Source organism: Megalobrama amblycephala, linkage group LG6 (assembly GCF_018812025.1).
Source record: "Megalobrama amblycephala isolate DHTTF-2021 linkage group LG6, ASM1881202v1, whole genome shotgun sequence".
NCBI classification, from domain to species: Eukaryota; Metazoa; Chordata; class Actinopteri; order Cypriniformes; family Xenocyprididae; genus Megalobrama; species Megalobrama amblycephala.
Window position 1 is genome coordinate 40114558 of NC_063049.1, and position 16145 is coordinate 40130702.

Consider the following 16145-nt stretch of genomic DNA (forward strand, 5'->3'; position numbering starts at 1 on the left):
GTTCTGCTTGCTGGATCTGAAAGATGCATATTTTCACATCCAGATAGCCCCCCTTCACAGACGATTCTTGAGATTCGCGTTCGAGGGGTGGCATACCAATATACAGTCCTGCCCTTCGGGCTGTCCCTGGCTCCTCGCACTTTTACCAAGTGCATGAACGCAGCGCTTTCCCCTCTGAGACAGATGGGAATCCGGGTTCTGAATTACCTCGACGATTGGCTCATTTTGGCCCATTCGCGAGTCGAGCTGGAACACCACAGATCCGTGCTCCTCAGCCATCTCCAATGCCTGGGTCTCAGGGTCAACCTAGCCAAGAGCTCACTGCTCCCCAGCCAACACATTTCGTTTCTGGGGGCAGTCTTCGACTCAGTCCGCATGACGGCAGTAGTCTCGCCAGAGCGCGCCCTGGCGATTCAGCAGCTCGCGGCTTCCGTCAGGAACAAAGCCTATCTTCCTCTGAAGCTCTTCCAGAGGCTCTTAGGGCTGATGGCTTCCGCCTCCCCAGTTCTGCAGCTTGGCCTTCTTCGGATGCGGCCGCTACAGTTCTGCTGAAATCCCGGGTCCCCCCACATGCCTGGCGGCACGGCCGCTTATGTCTCAAGGTCAATCGGGCCTGTCTTTTAGCCCTGAAACCTTGGATGAACCCTGCTTGGTTCAGTCTTGGGGTACCTCTACAGGCGGTGTCACGAAGGACGGTGCTCTCGACGGACGCATCCAACTCAGGTTGGGGGGCTCTGTGCGAGGGCAGACCGGCCTTCGGTTCGTGGTCCCACGAAGAGAGCCATCTCCATATCAACTGCCTCGAAATGTTGGCAGTGATGAAAGCCCTGCAAGCGTTTCAGGTTCACTTGACAGGACGCCACGTCTTAGTCCAATCGGACAGCATGACCGTGGTGTCATACATAAATCAGAGTGGGCAATACCAAGGCTTCGGTCGCTCAGGGCGACTCGTATACCTGGCAAAACCAACCTGGGTGCAGACATGCTATCACGGAGCAACGTCCCCTCAGACGAGTGGATGCTCCATCCCCAGATGGTTTTCAAGATTTGGGAGCTCTTCGGGAGAGCAGAGATAGACCTCTTCACCTCAGAAGACAACTCTCATTGCCCAACATATTTCTCAAAGGAAGTCGATGCGCTGGCCCACACCTGGCCCAGCACACTCCTTTACGCATTTCCCCCGATCGCACTGATCCCGCAGGTCATCAGGCGAGTCAGGGAAGACAGACACAGAGTCCTTCTAGTGGCCCCGCTCTGGAGGAGCCAGACTTGGTCCTCAGAGCTGTTCAGGCTCTCCACGGAAGCCCCGTGGCCCATTCCCCTGAGACGGGACCTCCTCTCTCAGGCGAACAGAACAATCTGGCACCCCCAGCCAGAGCTCTGGGCTCTACACCTCTGGTCCCTCGATGGGAGCCGACTGACCTTCCCAGGGACGTACTAGAGACCATATCTCAGGCGAGAGCCCCGTCCACGAGACGCCTCTACGCCCAGAAATGGTCGGTCTTTGTTGATTGGTGTTCCACACGCAACATAGACCCCGTGGAGTGTGACGTATCACCGATACTGTCCTTCCTCCAAGAGCGTTTGGATCTGGGGCGCGCCCCTTCAACGCTCAAAGTATACGTAGCAGCCATCTCAGCGTTTCATGCTCCTATCGCTGGCCAGTCAGTGGGTCGGAACAACCTTGTGGTTCGTTTCTTAAGGGGTTCGAGGCGATTAAATCCTCCTCGTCCCCTTACTGTTCCCACTTGGGACCTTTCTTTGGTCCTTAGGGCTCTCAAAGGAAACCCCTTCGAGCCGTTGAGTTCAGCTGACCTCAGGCCTTTAACCCTGAAAACCGCTCTGCTACTTGCACTAGCATCGGTTAAGCGTGTTGGCGATTTGCAGGCCCTCTCTGTGAGCCCTGCATGCCTCGAATTTGGGCCTAATGACTCTAAGGTCGTGCTGAAACCTAGGCATGGCTACGTCCCCAAGGTGCTCTCTACTCCGTTTAGAGCTCAGGTCATTTCGCTCTCTGCTCTTCCTCCCTCCGCGGATGAACAGGAGCTGAAGTTACTCTGCCCTGTCAGGGCATTGAGGACCTATGTAGAGCAATCACAGCCTTTCAGGCAATCAGATCAGCTCTTTGTCTGTTTTGGTGGCCGCACCAAAGGGTCTTCGGTCTCAAAGCAACGTCTTTCGCGTTGGATAGTCGACGCAATTAATCTCTGTTACTCCTCCCTGGACATTCAATGCCCCTTAGGAATTAGGGCCCATTCCACTAGAGGAATGGCTTCCTCCTGGGCCTGGTCTAATGGAGTTTCCATTAAAGACATCTGTGAGGCGGCCGGCTGGTCCTCGCCGTCCACTTTTGTCAGATTTTATCATCTGGACGTTCCGGCCTTACAAGCCCGGGTCCTCTCGGTGTAACCAAGCGGCCTCTTCGAGTTCCGCCTCTCGCCGATCAGGAGTCATCTCCTCTTGTAGTGTAACAAGGGTTTACGACGGCTTTGCCTTCTTACTTGCTCTCTTGGTCCCCTCTCGGTGTCCAAAACAAGTTATGTCGTTCCCTGCCGTGGCACAGCGCGGTTGAATTCGTTCCCCATACGCAGTACGAGTGAAGTATCGAAAGGGAACGTACTCGGTTACTAACGTAACCTCGGTTCCCTGAGATACGGAACGAGTACTGCGTTACTTGCCGTGCCACGAGGCTGCGGCTTCAGTGTCGTCGCTTCAGTCGATTGGCCTGAAATCCTATGGCGAAACGCCTGCTTATATAGCCCTTTACCCCGCCCATTTCGGCGGGAAAGTTCGCGCGCTCTCTCGCCATAGGTCGCGCAGCTATGCCGCGCCGTCATTGGTTCAACAACTTGTCTATGAGTGAACCAATGACGATGCAGTTACACTGCGTTATTGAAAAAGGCTTCAGTGACGGGGAAAAAGGGAGACTTTTCCCCATACGCAGTACTCGTTCCGTATCTCAGGGAACCGAGGTTACGTTAGTAACCGAGTACGTTTCCTCCTTCTTGTGTAAATCTCATTTGTTTAAAAGAACTCCGAAGAACAGGCGAATCTCAACATAACACAGACTGTTACGTAACAGTCGGGAACATTAATATGTACACCCCCAATATTTGCATATACCAGCCCATGTTCAAGGCATTAGACAAGGGCAGAACGTCTGGATGTGCACAGCTGAATCATCAGACTAGGTAAGCAAGCAAGGACAACAGCGAAAAATGGCAGATGGAGGAATAATAACTGATATGATCCATGATATGATGAAATTTTTAGTGATATTTGTAAACTGTCTTTCTAAATGTTTCGTTAGCATGTTGCTAATGTACTGTTAAATGTGGTTAAAGTTACCATTGTTTCTTACTGTATTCACGGAGACAAGAGCTGTCGCTATTTTCATTATTAAACACTTGCAGTCTGTAAAATGCATAAACACAACTTCATTATTTATAAATCTCTCCAACAGTGTAGCATTAGCCCGTTAGCCACGGAGCACCATCAAACTCATTCAGAATCAAATGTAAACATCCAAATAAATACTATACTCACATGATCTGATGACGATCACTTTGTAAAGATAAATTTTGAGGGTTATATTAGCTGTGTGAACTTTATAAATGCACTGTATTAGAGTCGAGAGCTCGGGGGCAGGAAGCACAACGATTTAAAGGGGCAGCAGCCTGAATCGGCGCATTTATAATGATGCCCCAAAATAGGCAGTTAAAAAAATTAATAAAAAAAATGTATGGGGTATTTTTGAACTGAAACTTCACAGACACATTCACGGGACACCTTAGACTTATATTACATCTTGTGAAAAAACGTTATAGGGCACCTTTAATACTCAATAACAATATGAGACCCCAATGAGATCTTGGGTAAAAAGCCAAGGCAGAAAATACAGCATCAACTGTCTTTCAGGTCAGACTGTGCAAGGTACATCATACCAAAGTTGTTACCTCTCCAAATCTGTTCCGACATCCTCATTTACATACAAAAAAAAAAAAAAAAAAAAATTAATTATTCCACACACACCGAAGTAAGCCTTTGTGCGAATGTCAGCAAACAATGTTTTCCCAAGAAAAAAGAAAAGTGAAAACTAAGTGAAAGTCGTTTGTGCTTGATCTCCAAAGCAAACTCGACACAATTTTGAAACTACGATCATAGTGCACAACTTGATATTAGTTGTCAAAAATCAAAACTTTTGTTAAAAATAAGCTTTTTTCGTTGTTGTTGTTGTTGTTGTTGTTGTTGTTGTTGAAAGACTGAATACAAATTAATTTTCAGAAATTAAAGGTGCCATCGAATGGAAAATTGAATTTACCTTGGCATAGTTGAATAACAAGAGTTCAGTACATGGAAATGACATACAAGTGAGTCTCAAACACCATTGTTTCCTCCTTCTTATATAAATCTCATTTGTTTAAAAGACCTCCGAAGAACAGGCGAATCTCAACATAACACCGACTGTTACGTAACAGTCAGGATCATTAATATGTACGCCCCCAATATTTGCATATGCCAGCCCATGATCGAGGCATTACACAAGGGCAGGACGTCTGGATGTGCACAGCTGAATCATCAGACTAGGTAAGCAAGCAAGAACAATAGCGAAAAATGGCAGATGGAGCAATAATAACTGACATGATCCATGATATCATGATATTTTTAGTGATATTTGTAAATTGTCTTTCTAAATGTTTCGTTAGCATGTTGCTAATGTACTGTTAAATGTGGTTAAAGTTACCATCGTTTCTTACTGTATTCACGGAGACAAGAGCCGTCGCTATTTTCATTTTTAAACACTTGCAGTCTGTATAATTCATAAACACAACTTCATTCTTTATGAATCTCTCCAACAGTGTGTAATGTTAGCTTTAGCCACGGAGCACAATCAAACTCATTCAGAATCAAATGTAAACAACCAAATAAACACTGTAGTGATAGAGTCGAGAGCTTGGGGGGGGGCGGAGAGCACGAGCAATTAAAGGGGCAGCAGCCCTGAAATCGGCGCATTTCTAATTATGCCCCAAAATAGGCAGTTAAAAAAATGATTTAAAAAAAATCTATGGGGTATTTTGAGCTGAAACTTCACAGACACATTCAGGGGACACCTCAGACTTATATTACATCTTGTAAAAAAACGTTCGATGGCACCTTTAAAAAAAAAACATTGGCAAACAATTATCTCAGGCATGTCAGTATGTCGTTTGTGCTTGTTCTTCAGCATAAATTGGATACTATGATAAAAATGTGAACAGAGCAATAAATAATCTGATATTCATATTGCATATGATATAGAAAAGCTAGGATCAAGTTAACATTTTTAACTTGACAATTCTATCCTTCTCGCAAACACACCATCATCTTTAACTGGTTTTTGTAGGCGCAGGACTGCGACCCAAAACTTGAGGCCCAAAACTCCATCAGATGCTAAGATCCATCACAAAGCCAATTAATCAGTCAGTACACTGTGAGATCCAAGTCTGCCCACTTTCCCCAATGACAACAAATCTATTACAATCGACCAGATTTGCCTCAGCTGCCAAAAACATACAGTACACACCCAGAGAGAGATCGATCTGACAGGTAGCCTTTGATCTGCTAAATCTACGTGTAGCTAGAGGCTAAGGGTCTAAAAATAAGAGAACACATTCATCTGGAGAAACAAACATGACCTTGACCACAAAGTTAGAGATGAGAGCCAGAAAAAAAAAAAGAGGGGCGAGGCACAACTGAAGATGACTTTTTAACCAGCACATGTTCCTACACCTGACTGGCCATGTTTTTCACTCAGGAACCTTTTGTGTCCCGCACAATCGCTCTGTGATAGCACAAAAGCCCAGGCAGCCGTGTGTGGAATGGATGAATGGCGTTGTTGGGGAGAGAAGCTCGGCCCTTTTGATGTTCTCTGCCGCAGTCGGACAGGAATACTGCGAGCGAGGGCTGAGATAAGACCAAAACATTGAGCTGAATCCCTGACAGGAGGGAATGTGTTTCAGCTGGGCGCTGACAGATCATCCAGAATATCCCAGTGGGACGGGAACGGGGTATAAAAACAGCAAACACTTGCCAACAGTCATCTGAACTTTCAGAAAACAAGCCCCATTTCAAAAAGAGGCCTTGCACGCCTTCCTCGGAATTCATAATTAGGCTGAAACAAAATGGATACATTTGACAAATTCATGTTTCATATTTTCCTTTTTCACTTACAGCCAAAAAAAGGAATGTTTTGTCATGCTAGCGCAACAAAATGAGAGCAAATTACATACAGTACAGTCCAAAAGTTTGGAACCACTAAGATTTTTAATGTTTTTAAAAGAAGTTTTGTCTGCTCACCAAGGCTACATTTATTTAATTAAAAATACAGTAAAAACAGTAATATTGTGAAATATTATTACAATTCTATTTGAATATATTTCACAAAATAATTTATTCCTGTGATGGCAAAGCTGAATTTTCAGCATCATTACTCCAGTCTTCAGTGTCACATGATCCTTCAGAAATCATTCTAATATGCTGATCTGCTGCTCAAGAAACATTTAATGTGTACAATTGTACAAAATATTTGTGTACAATATTTTTTTTCAGTTCAAAAAAAAGTTCAAAAGAACAGTGTTTATCTGAAATCTAATCTTTTGTAACATTATAAATGTCTTTACTGCCACTTTTGATTGATTTAATGCATCCTTGCTGAATAAAAGTATTAATTTCTTTCATTTCTTTTCAAAAAAATAAAAATAAAAATTCTTACTGACCCCAAACTTTTGAACGGTAGTGTATAATGCTACAGAAGCTTTGTATTTCAGATAAATGCTGTTCTTTTGAACTTTCTATTCATCAAGGAATCCTGAAGAAAAAAAGTACACAACTGTTTTCAACATTGAAAATAATCATACATGTTTATTGAGCAGCAGATCAGCATATTAGAATGATTTCTGAAGGATCATGTGACACTGAAGACTGGAGTAACGATGCTGAAAATTCAGCTTTGCATCACAGGAATAAATTACTTTGTCAAATATATTTAAATAGTACACAGTTATTTTAAATTGTAATAATATTTCACAATATTACTGTTTTTTACTGTATTTTTAATTAAATAAATGTAGCCTTGGTGAGCAGACGAAACTTCTTTTAAAAACATTAAAAATCTTAGTGGTTCCAAACTTTTGGACTGTACTGTACATTAGGTGTTTACATAATTGATGACTTGTGTGTGCATTTTACCTTGTGTTGCCACAAGTAAAAAATAAAATCATGCAGGTTTGGAATGACATAAGGGTGAGAAAATAATGGTAGAATTCTCAATCCTTTAAAGCACTACTAGTGGCAACAGAATTGTAATCTGTTTTTTTGTTTTTTGAACAGCCCAACTAGGCCGGGCATAGCTATATAGAGTGTTGCAGAATGAGTCCTAGAATGTGGAAAGTTGTAAATTAGCCTTTTTTGCATTTCCAGTTTCATAATCCCAGGTTATGGGTTAGGTTTTTGGCTGAAATGCCTTCAAAATTCATGAAAGTTGTGTTAATATATGAAGATTATATTGATGAACAAAACACGTCAGGATCAGTAAAGGATTCGTTCACTTCAGAATTAAAATTTCCTGATAATTTACTCATCCCCAAGATGTTTTTCTTCCTTTCTTCAGTCAAAAAGAAATTAAGGTTTTTGAGGAAAACATTTCAGAATTTTTCTCCATATAGTGGACTTCAGTGGGGTACAACAGGTTGAAAGTCCAAATTGCAGTTTCAGTGCAGCTTCAAAGAGCTCTACATGATCCCAGACGAGGAATAAGGGTCTTATCTGGCGAAATAATGCATCACTTTCTAAAAAAATAAATATTAAATTCTTTTTAACCGCAAATGCTCATCTTGCACTGCTCTGTGCATTATGTAATCACATTGGAAAGGTCACATGTGATGTAGGCGGTTGTACAAATGACCGATCGTTTCTCTAGATAAGACCCTTATTCCTCGGCTGGGATCATGTAGAGCCCTTTGAAGCTGCACTGAAACTGACATTTGGACCTTCAACCTGTTGAACCCCATTGAAGTCAACTATATGGAGAAAAATCCTGGAATTTTTTCCTCAAAAACCTTAATTTATTTTCAACTGAAGAAAGAAAGACAAAAACATCTTGGATGACATGGGGTTGAGTAAATCAGGAAATTTTCATTCTGAAGTGAACTAATCCTTTAACTTTTGTTGGTCACAGAGCTTATTTTCTGCATTAATCCAAAAGCTTATGGAAAATCCTGGGTTTTTGTGAACTTCCAAGTTGGCCTACAAAAATACATCACCACTGCAGCATAGAGAGTTAGAAACTTGTTTGAAAACAGTCATTATTTTTGCAATTCTGTATAGTCATAGCGCCACTAATACAGAAAAGAAAAACCTACACACAACTACAGGAATAAATTCTTGCAGATAGGAAACACATTAAGACATCAAAGATGTTTAGATGCACAAAGTGGCAGAAAATATTTCAGTGAAGTGTGCTTGGAATTGCTTTCCTCCTAATTTAAGTAGATGTTAATTATTAAAGAGTAAACATCTTTCCATAACCCCAAATCAACCCTAGGATTTATTAACTCGGTCAAATCACGACCACAACTTATAAAATCTCACATTTTTGCCCTGACAAGTTTGAAAGAGGAAGTTTTGGGCGTGCCTTGCAGCATCCAATTAAGGGAGCGGTACTCTATTACGCCGTCTAAAGTAGGTTAAGTGCCCATGCTGTGCTTTTACAAGTGGTATGATAAACAAGTACCCATAGTTTCTCCCTATAGATCTACCTGGTGCAGGTAACTGTAGGCAGTCACTCCCATCCAAATCCCTGGAATTTCCACCTCCCTTCTCCTGACGGCCTTACCCACCCCTCTCTAATCCCACCGCAGACCTGTCTGTGTGATTTATTCCCACTGGAGGGATGAAAGGAAGCTTAAGAGTGTGCTCGGAAGATTTGGGCACCGCTGGATAGTTAGGAACAGATGAGAGAACGCAGTGAGCTGTGATCCACTTCAACCAGTCAAACAAATCTCAATCTCAATTTTTGCAGTCTAAATTTTCCTTTTTATCAGTAGTAATACAGATTATAAAATTCAACAAACATGCTATCTGAAGTCTTCGTAATCGTGACATGACATGCGTTCAAGTGATTTTGGTTGAAACAAAGTGGATGCATTGGGCAATTTCATGTTTGTTTTTTGCTTTTTAACAAATTATGTACATTAGGTGTGCAAATTATAAAACATATATCCATTTTATCAATCTTGTGCTGCAACACAGCATGATTGGAAATTGTTTCCCATAATTCTGTGTACCACGAGCGTGTCGCCCAGTAAACCTGTATATTCTAGCAAGCATGATCACTATTCTTCATCAACAGAACAAAAAATGGCAACACAATTATGTTTTGACAAATTGCTGACTAATTCATATGACTTCATATGTTCTCATTTGTCTGTTTTATATAATCTGCTTATGCCCCTGTGACAGTTATGTTTAGGGGTGAACTTTCAGGCTTACTTTAAAAATAAATGTAAAAAAATTTAAATTTTCTTACAATTGATTTATTAATTCATACGAAATCGCGACCTATTAAAATACGTCTTCCCCTAAGATCAGGTTGAAAATGCATACAAAAAAAGAAAGTCCCGTTTTTCACACTGAAAAACAGAAGCTTACAGGTAGAATGATACTGTACAATTTAGGCTTACAGTTGAAAGAAGTAAGGCTTACACTGAAGCGCAATATTCAAATATTTACTATTACTATTATTTAAAATCTATGTCTCTAAGCTATTCTTCTCATTCAAAGCATATGCACATATTTATTCATTTGCTTATTTTGAACATCCTCTTGCAATCCAATGCATTAAGCATGCAAGGCCTATATTTTTGTACTTTTCATGTGCCTTATTGCACACTGTTCAGCAATTTAAACATAACATGCTCCTACAACATATTGATTTCCCCCAAGGAAACAAGTTCTTATCCAAACGTTAATGATTAAAGCATGCTCAAGGGTAATTAAAGGGTTAGTTCACCCAAAAATGAAAATTCTGTCATTAAGTACTCACCCTTATGTCATTCCACACCCATAAGACCTTTGTTCATCTTCGGAACACAAATTAAGATATTTTTGATCAAATCCGATGGCTCAGTGAGGCCTGCATCGACAGCAAGATAATTAACACTTTCAGATGCCCAGAAAGCTACTAAAAACATATTTAAAACAGTTCATGTGACTACAGTGGTTCAACCTTAATGTTATGAAGCGACGAGAATACTTTTTGTGCGCCAAAAAAACAAAATAACTTTGGCAGTTTGATACACTCTCCAAACCACAGATTTGAAACAAAAGATTCGTAAAGCTTCGAAGTTTCATGAAGCAGTGTTTTGAAATCGCCCATCACTAGATATTGTTGAATAAAGTCATTATTTTGTTTTTTTGGAGCACAAAAAGTATTCTCGTCGCTTCATAACATTAAAGGTGCCATAGAATGGAAAATTGAATTTACCTCGGCATAGTTGAATAACAAGAGTTCAGTACATGGAAATGACATACAGCGAGTCTCAAACTCCATTGTTTCCTCCTTCTTATGTAAATCTCATTTGTTTAAAAGACCTCCAAAGAACAGGCCGAATCTCAACATAACACCGACTGTTACGTAACAGTCGAGATCATTAATATGTACGCCCCTAATATTTGCATATGCCAGCCCATGATCGAGGCATTAGACAAGGCAGGCAGTATTAACGTCTGGATGTGCACAGCTGAATCATCAGACTAGGTAAGCAAGGACAATAGCGAAAAAATGGCAGATTGAGCAATAATAACTGACATGATCCATGATAACATGATATTTTTAGTGATATTTGTAAATTGTCTTTCTAAATGTTTCATTAGCATGTTGCTAATGTACTGTTAAATGTGGTTAAAGTTACCATCGTTTATTACTGTATTCACAGAGACAAGAGCCGTCGTTATTTTCATCATTAAACACTTGCAGTCTGTATAATTCATAAACACAACTTCATTCTTTATAAATCTCTCCAACAGTGTGTAATGTTAGCTTTAGCCACGGAGCATATCAAACTCATTCAGAATCAAATGTAAACATCCAAATAAATACTATACTCACATGATCCGATGCATGCATGCAGTATGCATGACGAACATTTTGTAAAGATCCATTTTGAGGGTTATATTAGCTGTGTGAACTTTGTTTATGCAATGTATATAGAGTCGAGAGCTCGGGGGCGGGGAGCGTGAGATTTAAAGGGGGAGCAGCCTGAATCGGCGCATTTCTAATGATGCCCCAAAATAGGCAGTTAAAAAAAATTATTTAAAAAAATCTATGGGGTATTTTGAGCTGAAACTTCACAGACACATTCAGGGGACACCTTAGACTTATATTACATCTTGTAAAAAAACGTTCTAGGACACCTTTAAGGTTGAACCACTGTAGTCACATGAACTGTTTTAAATATGTCTTTAGTAGCTTTCTGGGCATTGAAAGTGTTAATTATCTTGCTGTCAATGAAAGGCCTCACTGAGCCATCAGATTTTATTAAAAATATCTTAATTTGTGTTCCGAAGATGAACAAAGGTCTTAACGGGTGTGGAACAACATGAGGGTAAGCAATTAATGACAGAATTTTCCTTTTTGGTTGAACTAACCCTTTAAAAGTTTGAAATGTTATTGCATTTTTAGAGATCTCTAGTCTCACTAAAAATATAATTAATCTTTTAAAAAAGAACGCACATTCCTCTCATGAAAGATTTATCTTCACATCAAAGTAATCCAACATGGATGTTAATGGAATAGTTTACCTGAAAACTAAAATTCTGTCATTACATACTCACCCTTTTGTCAGCGAGTAAGTAAACAGTAGTAGTGGCCTTTATTTGCTGATGACTGCAATTGTTACCAGAGATTTTGGCTGAGCCCCAGCACATTTTACGTGACAGAAGCATAATTCAGTAGCCCTGATAGACCCTATAATCACTGCTCTGATGAAAGATATTCAACTATATTATTCGGTAGAAAATTGTTTATTCTGATTATTAGATTAATAAATCTATTTATCCTGTCCTGTTACAAAGTCTTGATTATGTTTTTGGGGTCTGCTTGAATAGTTTTTCAGGCTTGAATGTTTAAATGGGTGGTTGATTATGATTTCACTTTTTTTTTACTTTAGTTAGTGTGTAATGTTGCTGTTTGAGCATAAACAACATCTGCAAGGTTACAATGCTCAAAGTTCAATGCAGAGGGACATAGGTGCCGATTTATGTTTCTGCCGGTGGGTGTGATAGTTTCATTCTTACAGCTACTACATTCCTACTTATAACATTCCTCTACTTATAATAGCGGCATCACTCAGCATTATGATTTCAAAAACAACACGTTCCAGCACCAGACTGTTTCTAACTTAACTCAAATTAACGTCAACTGGATGTTTCATTTGCATTATCTGTGCAGCGAGGTGACAATTTCGACCCAAATGTATTATTTTCATGAGTGTTGTTGCGAGTCATGCTCTCACTGATATCTGATGATCAGTAACTTTATCTAGGTAGCCTACACGTTGTTATTTTGTCAGTCAATAATGAAAGTCAGGTGACTGAAAGCTTCTAAATCCAGTAAAGACTAAACCATTTTAGGGAACAAAAAGATTAACATGACGGCACATGCTAGTCAATGAGTTGAATCAACTCCACAGCAACTACATAAATTTATCCACTAACCATTCAGAAACGTCCAGTTTCATTCTAAAAGTTGTAACTTCTTCCTCAGTCTCTCCATCAGTGTCCGACTCCGGTTTGAACAATGTAAGGCTGAACACCGTTGCTGACAATCCTCATTTTGGCTGCGTGAGATTATCCAGCTTTGTTGTTGTTGAGCAACCGAGGCACGAGCTGTTAAAGCTCCACCCTCTTCTGGAAAGCAGTTCATTTGCATTTAAAGGGACACACACAAAAATGGCGTGTTTTTGCTCACACCCAAATTGGGGAAAATTTGACAAGCTATAATAAATGATCTGTGGGGTATTTTGAGCTGAATCTTTTTCTGGGAATTCAGAAACAGTGCACTGATATAGAGAGTATCTCCCTTTGTAGTGGATTTTGTGCTTTGTAGCTTTACAGACTTTTTTCATGCTCAAACAGTAACATTACACATTTAAAAAAGTTTAAATTGTAAGCAAGCATAATAGGTCCACTTTAAAACTTTGTCTTCTCATAATGCTGTTGCCACTATTTCATAAAAAGCAACAAGTCAGCTTTTCAAAGACATGCAAAATATCAGGGTTTGTGGAACCCCATGTCAGAGGGTTACCAAAAATGAAAGATGACTATCGGGATATGGGAGCAACATTCCTTCCAGTGTGTTGGTCCCTGTCTTGAGAGCAAAGCAACAATGTGGGGCTTGTTGCTCCAGCCCTTCTGCCCCAAGTAACGCCCTGACTGACCTTCTAAATCTGACCCCACCACCCAGAGCAGACCACCCCATCAGAAGAGCCCCATGTAAGACGTCTTTGAGCTTTGCACATATACTAGTGAACTTTTCCCTGAAATAAAGCATGCATTTCAACAGCGTTTACACGCACAAGAATATTCCATTATTAATCAGAATTTGGTCTGTTTTAATTATGTAACCATCATATAAACACATGAACCAATAGCTTGTAAATATTTCAGAATAACCTGAACAATAAAGATGGTGTGCGTGTAAATTTGTTCAGTATGTAAAATGACGACATTAAAACAATACCTATAAATAGATCACATGTGGCAAGAACACACAAATTTCCAATCTGGATTCCATCCATAATTAAACTGTGCAATGATGCAACTCATTCATTGATCCAAATGTGAACAGAACACTATTGTCTAAGCTTAGTCTTGGGTTTGCCCTGATTTCTCACTGTCTGGTCGTGTAGGAGACTGAGTTTACCCTGTGAGGTCTGAACAGATGATTCTGGGTTTGTTTTTCATACATAACTGTATAGGTGGGGTTGTTGATACAAATCTAAAATCTGTTAACACATCAAGTTTAGACACACTTGACTGAATGTATGTTTCTCATGATATCAAAAACCTTTTGATCTTTAAAGGCATATGCATGCTTTAAATTAGTTGTGTACACACACACACACACACACACACACATATATATATATATATATATATATATATATATATATATATATATATATATATATATATATATATATATATATATATATATATATATATATACATATATATTTATTTATTTATTTATTTTTTTAAGGGACAATATTTGCCTGCTAGACTTTCTGGGGCATTTTATCATATTCTTTATATAAATAGGCTAATTATATACTGTAAATACTTCAATTAAATACATTTTAAGTAATACTTATGAAATTAAGTCAGCATAAAATATAAAAGTAGCTTTAAGCAATGTACACGACAGAATATGATAAAAATATACATGTTAAACATGCATTTTTAATAATAATAATAAATAATAATAATAATCTAAGGATGCAATCTTTTCAACATCAATCATTTTTAAAATCAACCCAGCACATTTAAAATATCAGATAGTTTTGATTTGTCTGGCCACTACATAAGTAGGAGTATCCAAACTTTTGACTAGTAGTGCATGTAACTATTATTTAACGACAACATAAAAATAATAAATAAACAAATACAAATTTAAAAATATATAACACCCATATGACCAAGATTCGTCTTTTTGAGAGGGGGAAAAACCTTTAAATTTCTCAACCATTACACAGATATCTTCACTGTCAAGTTCACAGCACAACGTCAAGAACTTTCGATGGACTAGAATATTCCTGCATGAACCCATAAGTCTTACCTTAGATAACAGCCTCTTTTCCTCTTTCTTTTTCTCCACATGCTGATCCAAAGGCATCTGCAGAAAATCGTCTTCACAGCAGATGAAGCTCACGGTGCATCCCATCCAGACAGGTTCAGGTGAGCGTCCTTACGACCCATTCAACGCGAGCGTTCTCGTGACTATTCCTCCTGAAGGTCAGTACAGCAGGTACGAGCCCTCGCGCGCATTTCAGTCAGAGATCCAACAGGCGTTATTCCTTTAGCGTCGGCGTCTCCGCGCACGGTGTTCCTTTTGCCCGCAAAACTCCCATTCAGAATGACGCAGTGAGGCAGTAGGAAGAGGAAGGATTGGAGTGTGAGGGGAAAAAAGTTAGAAAACTGGGATGTGTAACTCCGCGCCGCGCGCACACACCTCCAGAGGTGCAGGAAACGCAAATGACGTTCAATGTAAACACAGGTCTTACTCTTGTAAAGCGCAACGTGCGTTGCATAGCGCAAACAACTGCGCAGGTACACTATCTATCTATCTATCGTACTTCAAGTTAAAACTTTCAAGATTTTAAAACTATTTTAACTTTCAGCATATGTTTTGTCAAGGCCACCTAGCAGTTTGTTTTTATGGACTTTACTTTTCTAGTTGTCAGTAGAGTTGTAAGCGGTGAGATCAAAGCAATATAATCAACACGTGTTTAATCAGTACATGCAGTTACTGATCCGTCACTGATCCCGCCAATGTTTTCATTTACTACCCCAAAATTAAAGCTTCAGAGGCTAGAATATCTTGGCTGGGAATTTTCAGTGTGCATTCCAACTTAATGTGCCATTTGTGATGGGGTTATGTATGTCATTCACACCCTGTGATGTCATCTCGAACAAATGGCAAACAGCTATTTATAAAAACACACTAGATAAAATATCTTGTTTAAACTTTTGTTTGAAATGAACTGAGCCGAGCAAGTAAAATGTGTCACTATTATTTATATTAAGAGCTGTCAGATTAGATTTGGCCAAAAATTTCAGGCTTTACGTCATTTGTATTTGCATGTTTTTACATAAAAAAATAAAACAATGGGTCCTATTCGCTAATTGTATGGAGTAATTCTTATTTGTATTTCTTATTTCTCACAAAAAATGGCACCTAATTGACAACATGTACGCGCATTAATTTGTTCTTAATGTTAATGCATTTGAAGTTTTCTAAATGAGCGAGTGCATGCCTGAGGTTAGTGAAATGTAGGTTCAGACTACACAATATTTTTGTCTATTACAATAGTCACTGTGTCAGATTA

General features: G+C 39.6%; 1 protein-coding gene across 4 annotated transcripts in view; it reads right to left on the reverse strand.

Moving 5' to 3' along the window:
• The window catches only part of tns1b (tensin 1b), a 320941-nt gene extending 305645 nt beyond the window's left edge, over positions 1 to 15296 (reverse strand). For 3 of the 4 annotated variants that reach the window (XM_048194585.1, XM_048194584.1, XM_048194582.1), the window contains exon 1: positions 14876 to 15296. In XM_048194585.1, the coding sequence (XP_048050542.1) occupies positions 14876 to 14980 (105 nt within the window). In that variant the 5' untranslated portion in view covers positions 14981 to 15296. The remainder of the gene's footprint in view (positions 1 to 14875) is intronic. The other variant, XM_048194586.1, reaches the window with a different exon arrangement.
• Between the last annotated feature and the right edge of the window lie 849 nt (positions 15297 to 16145).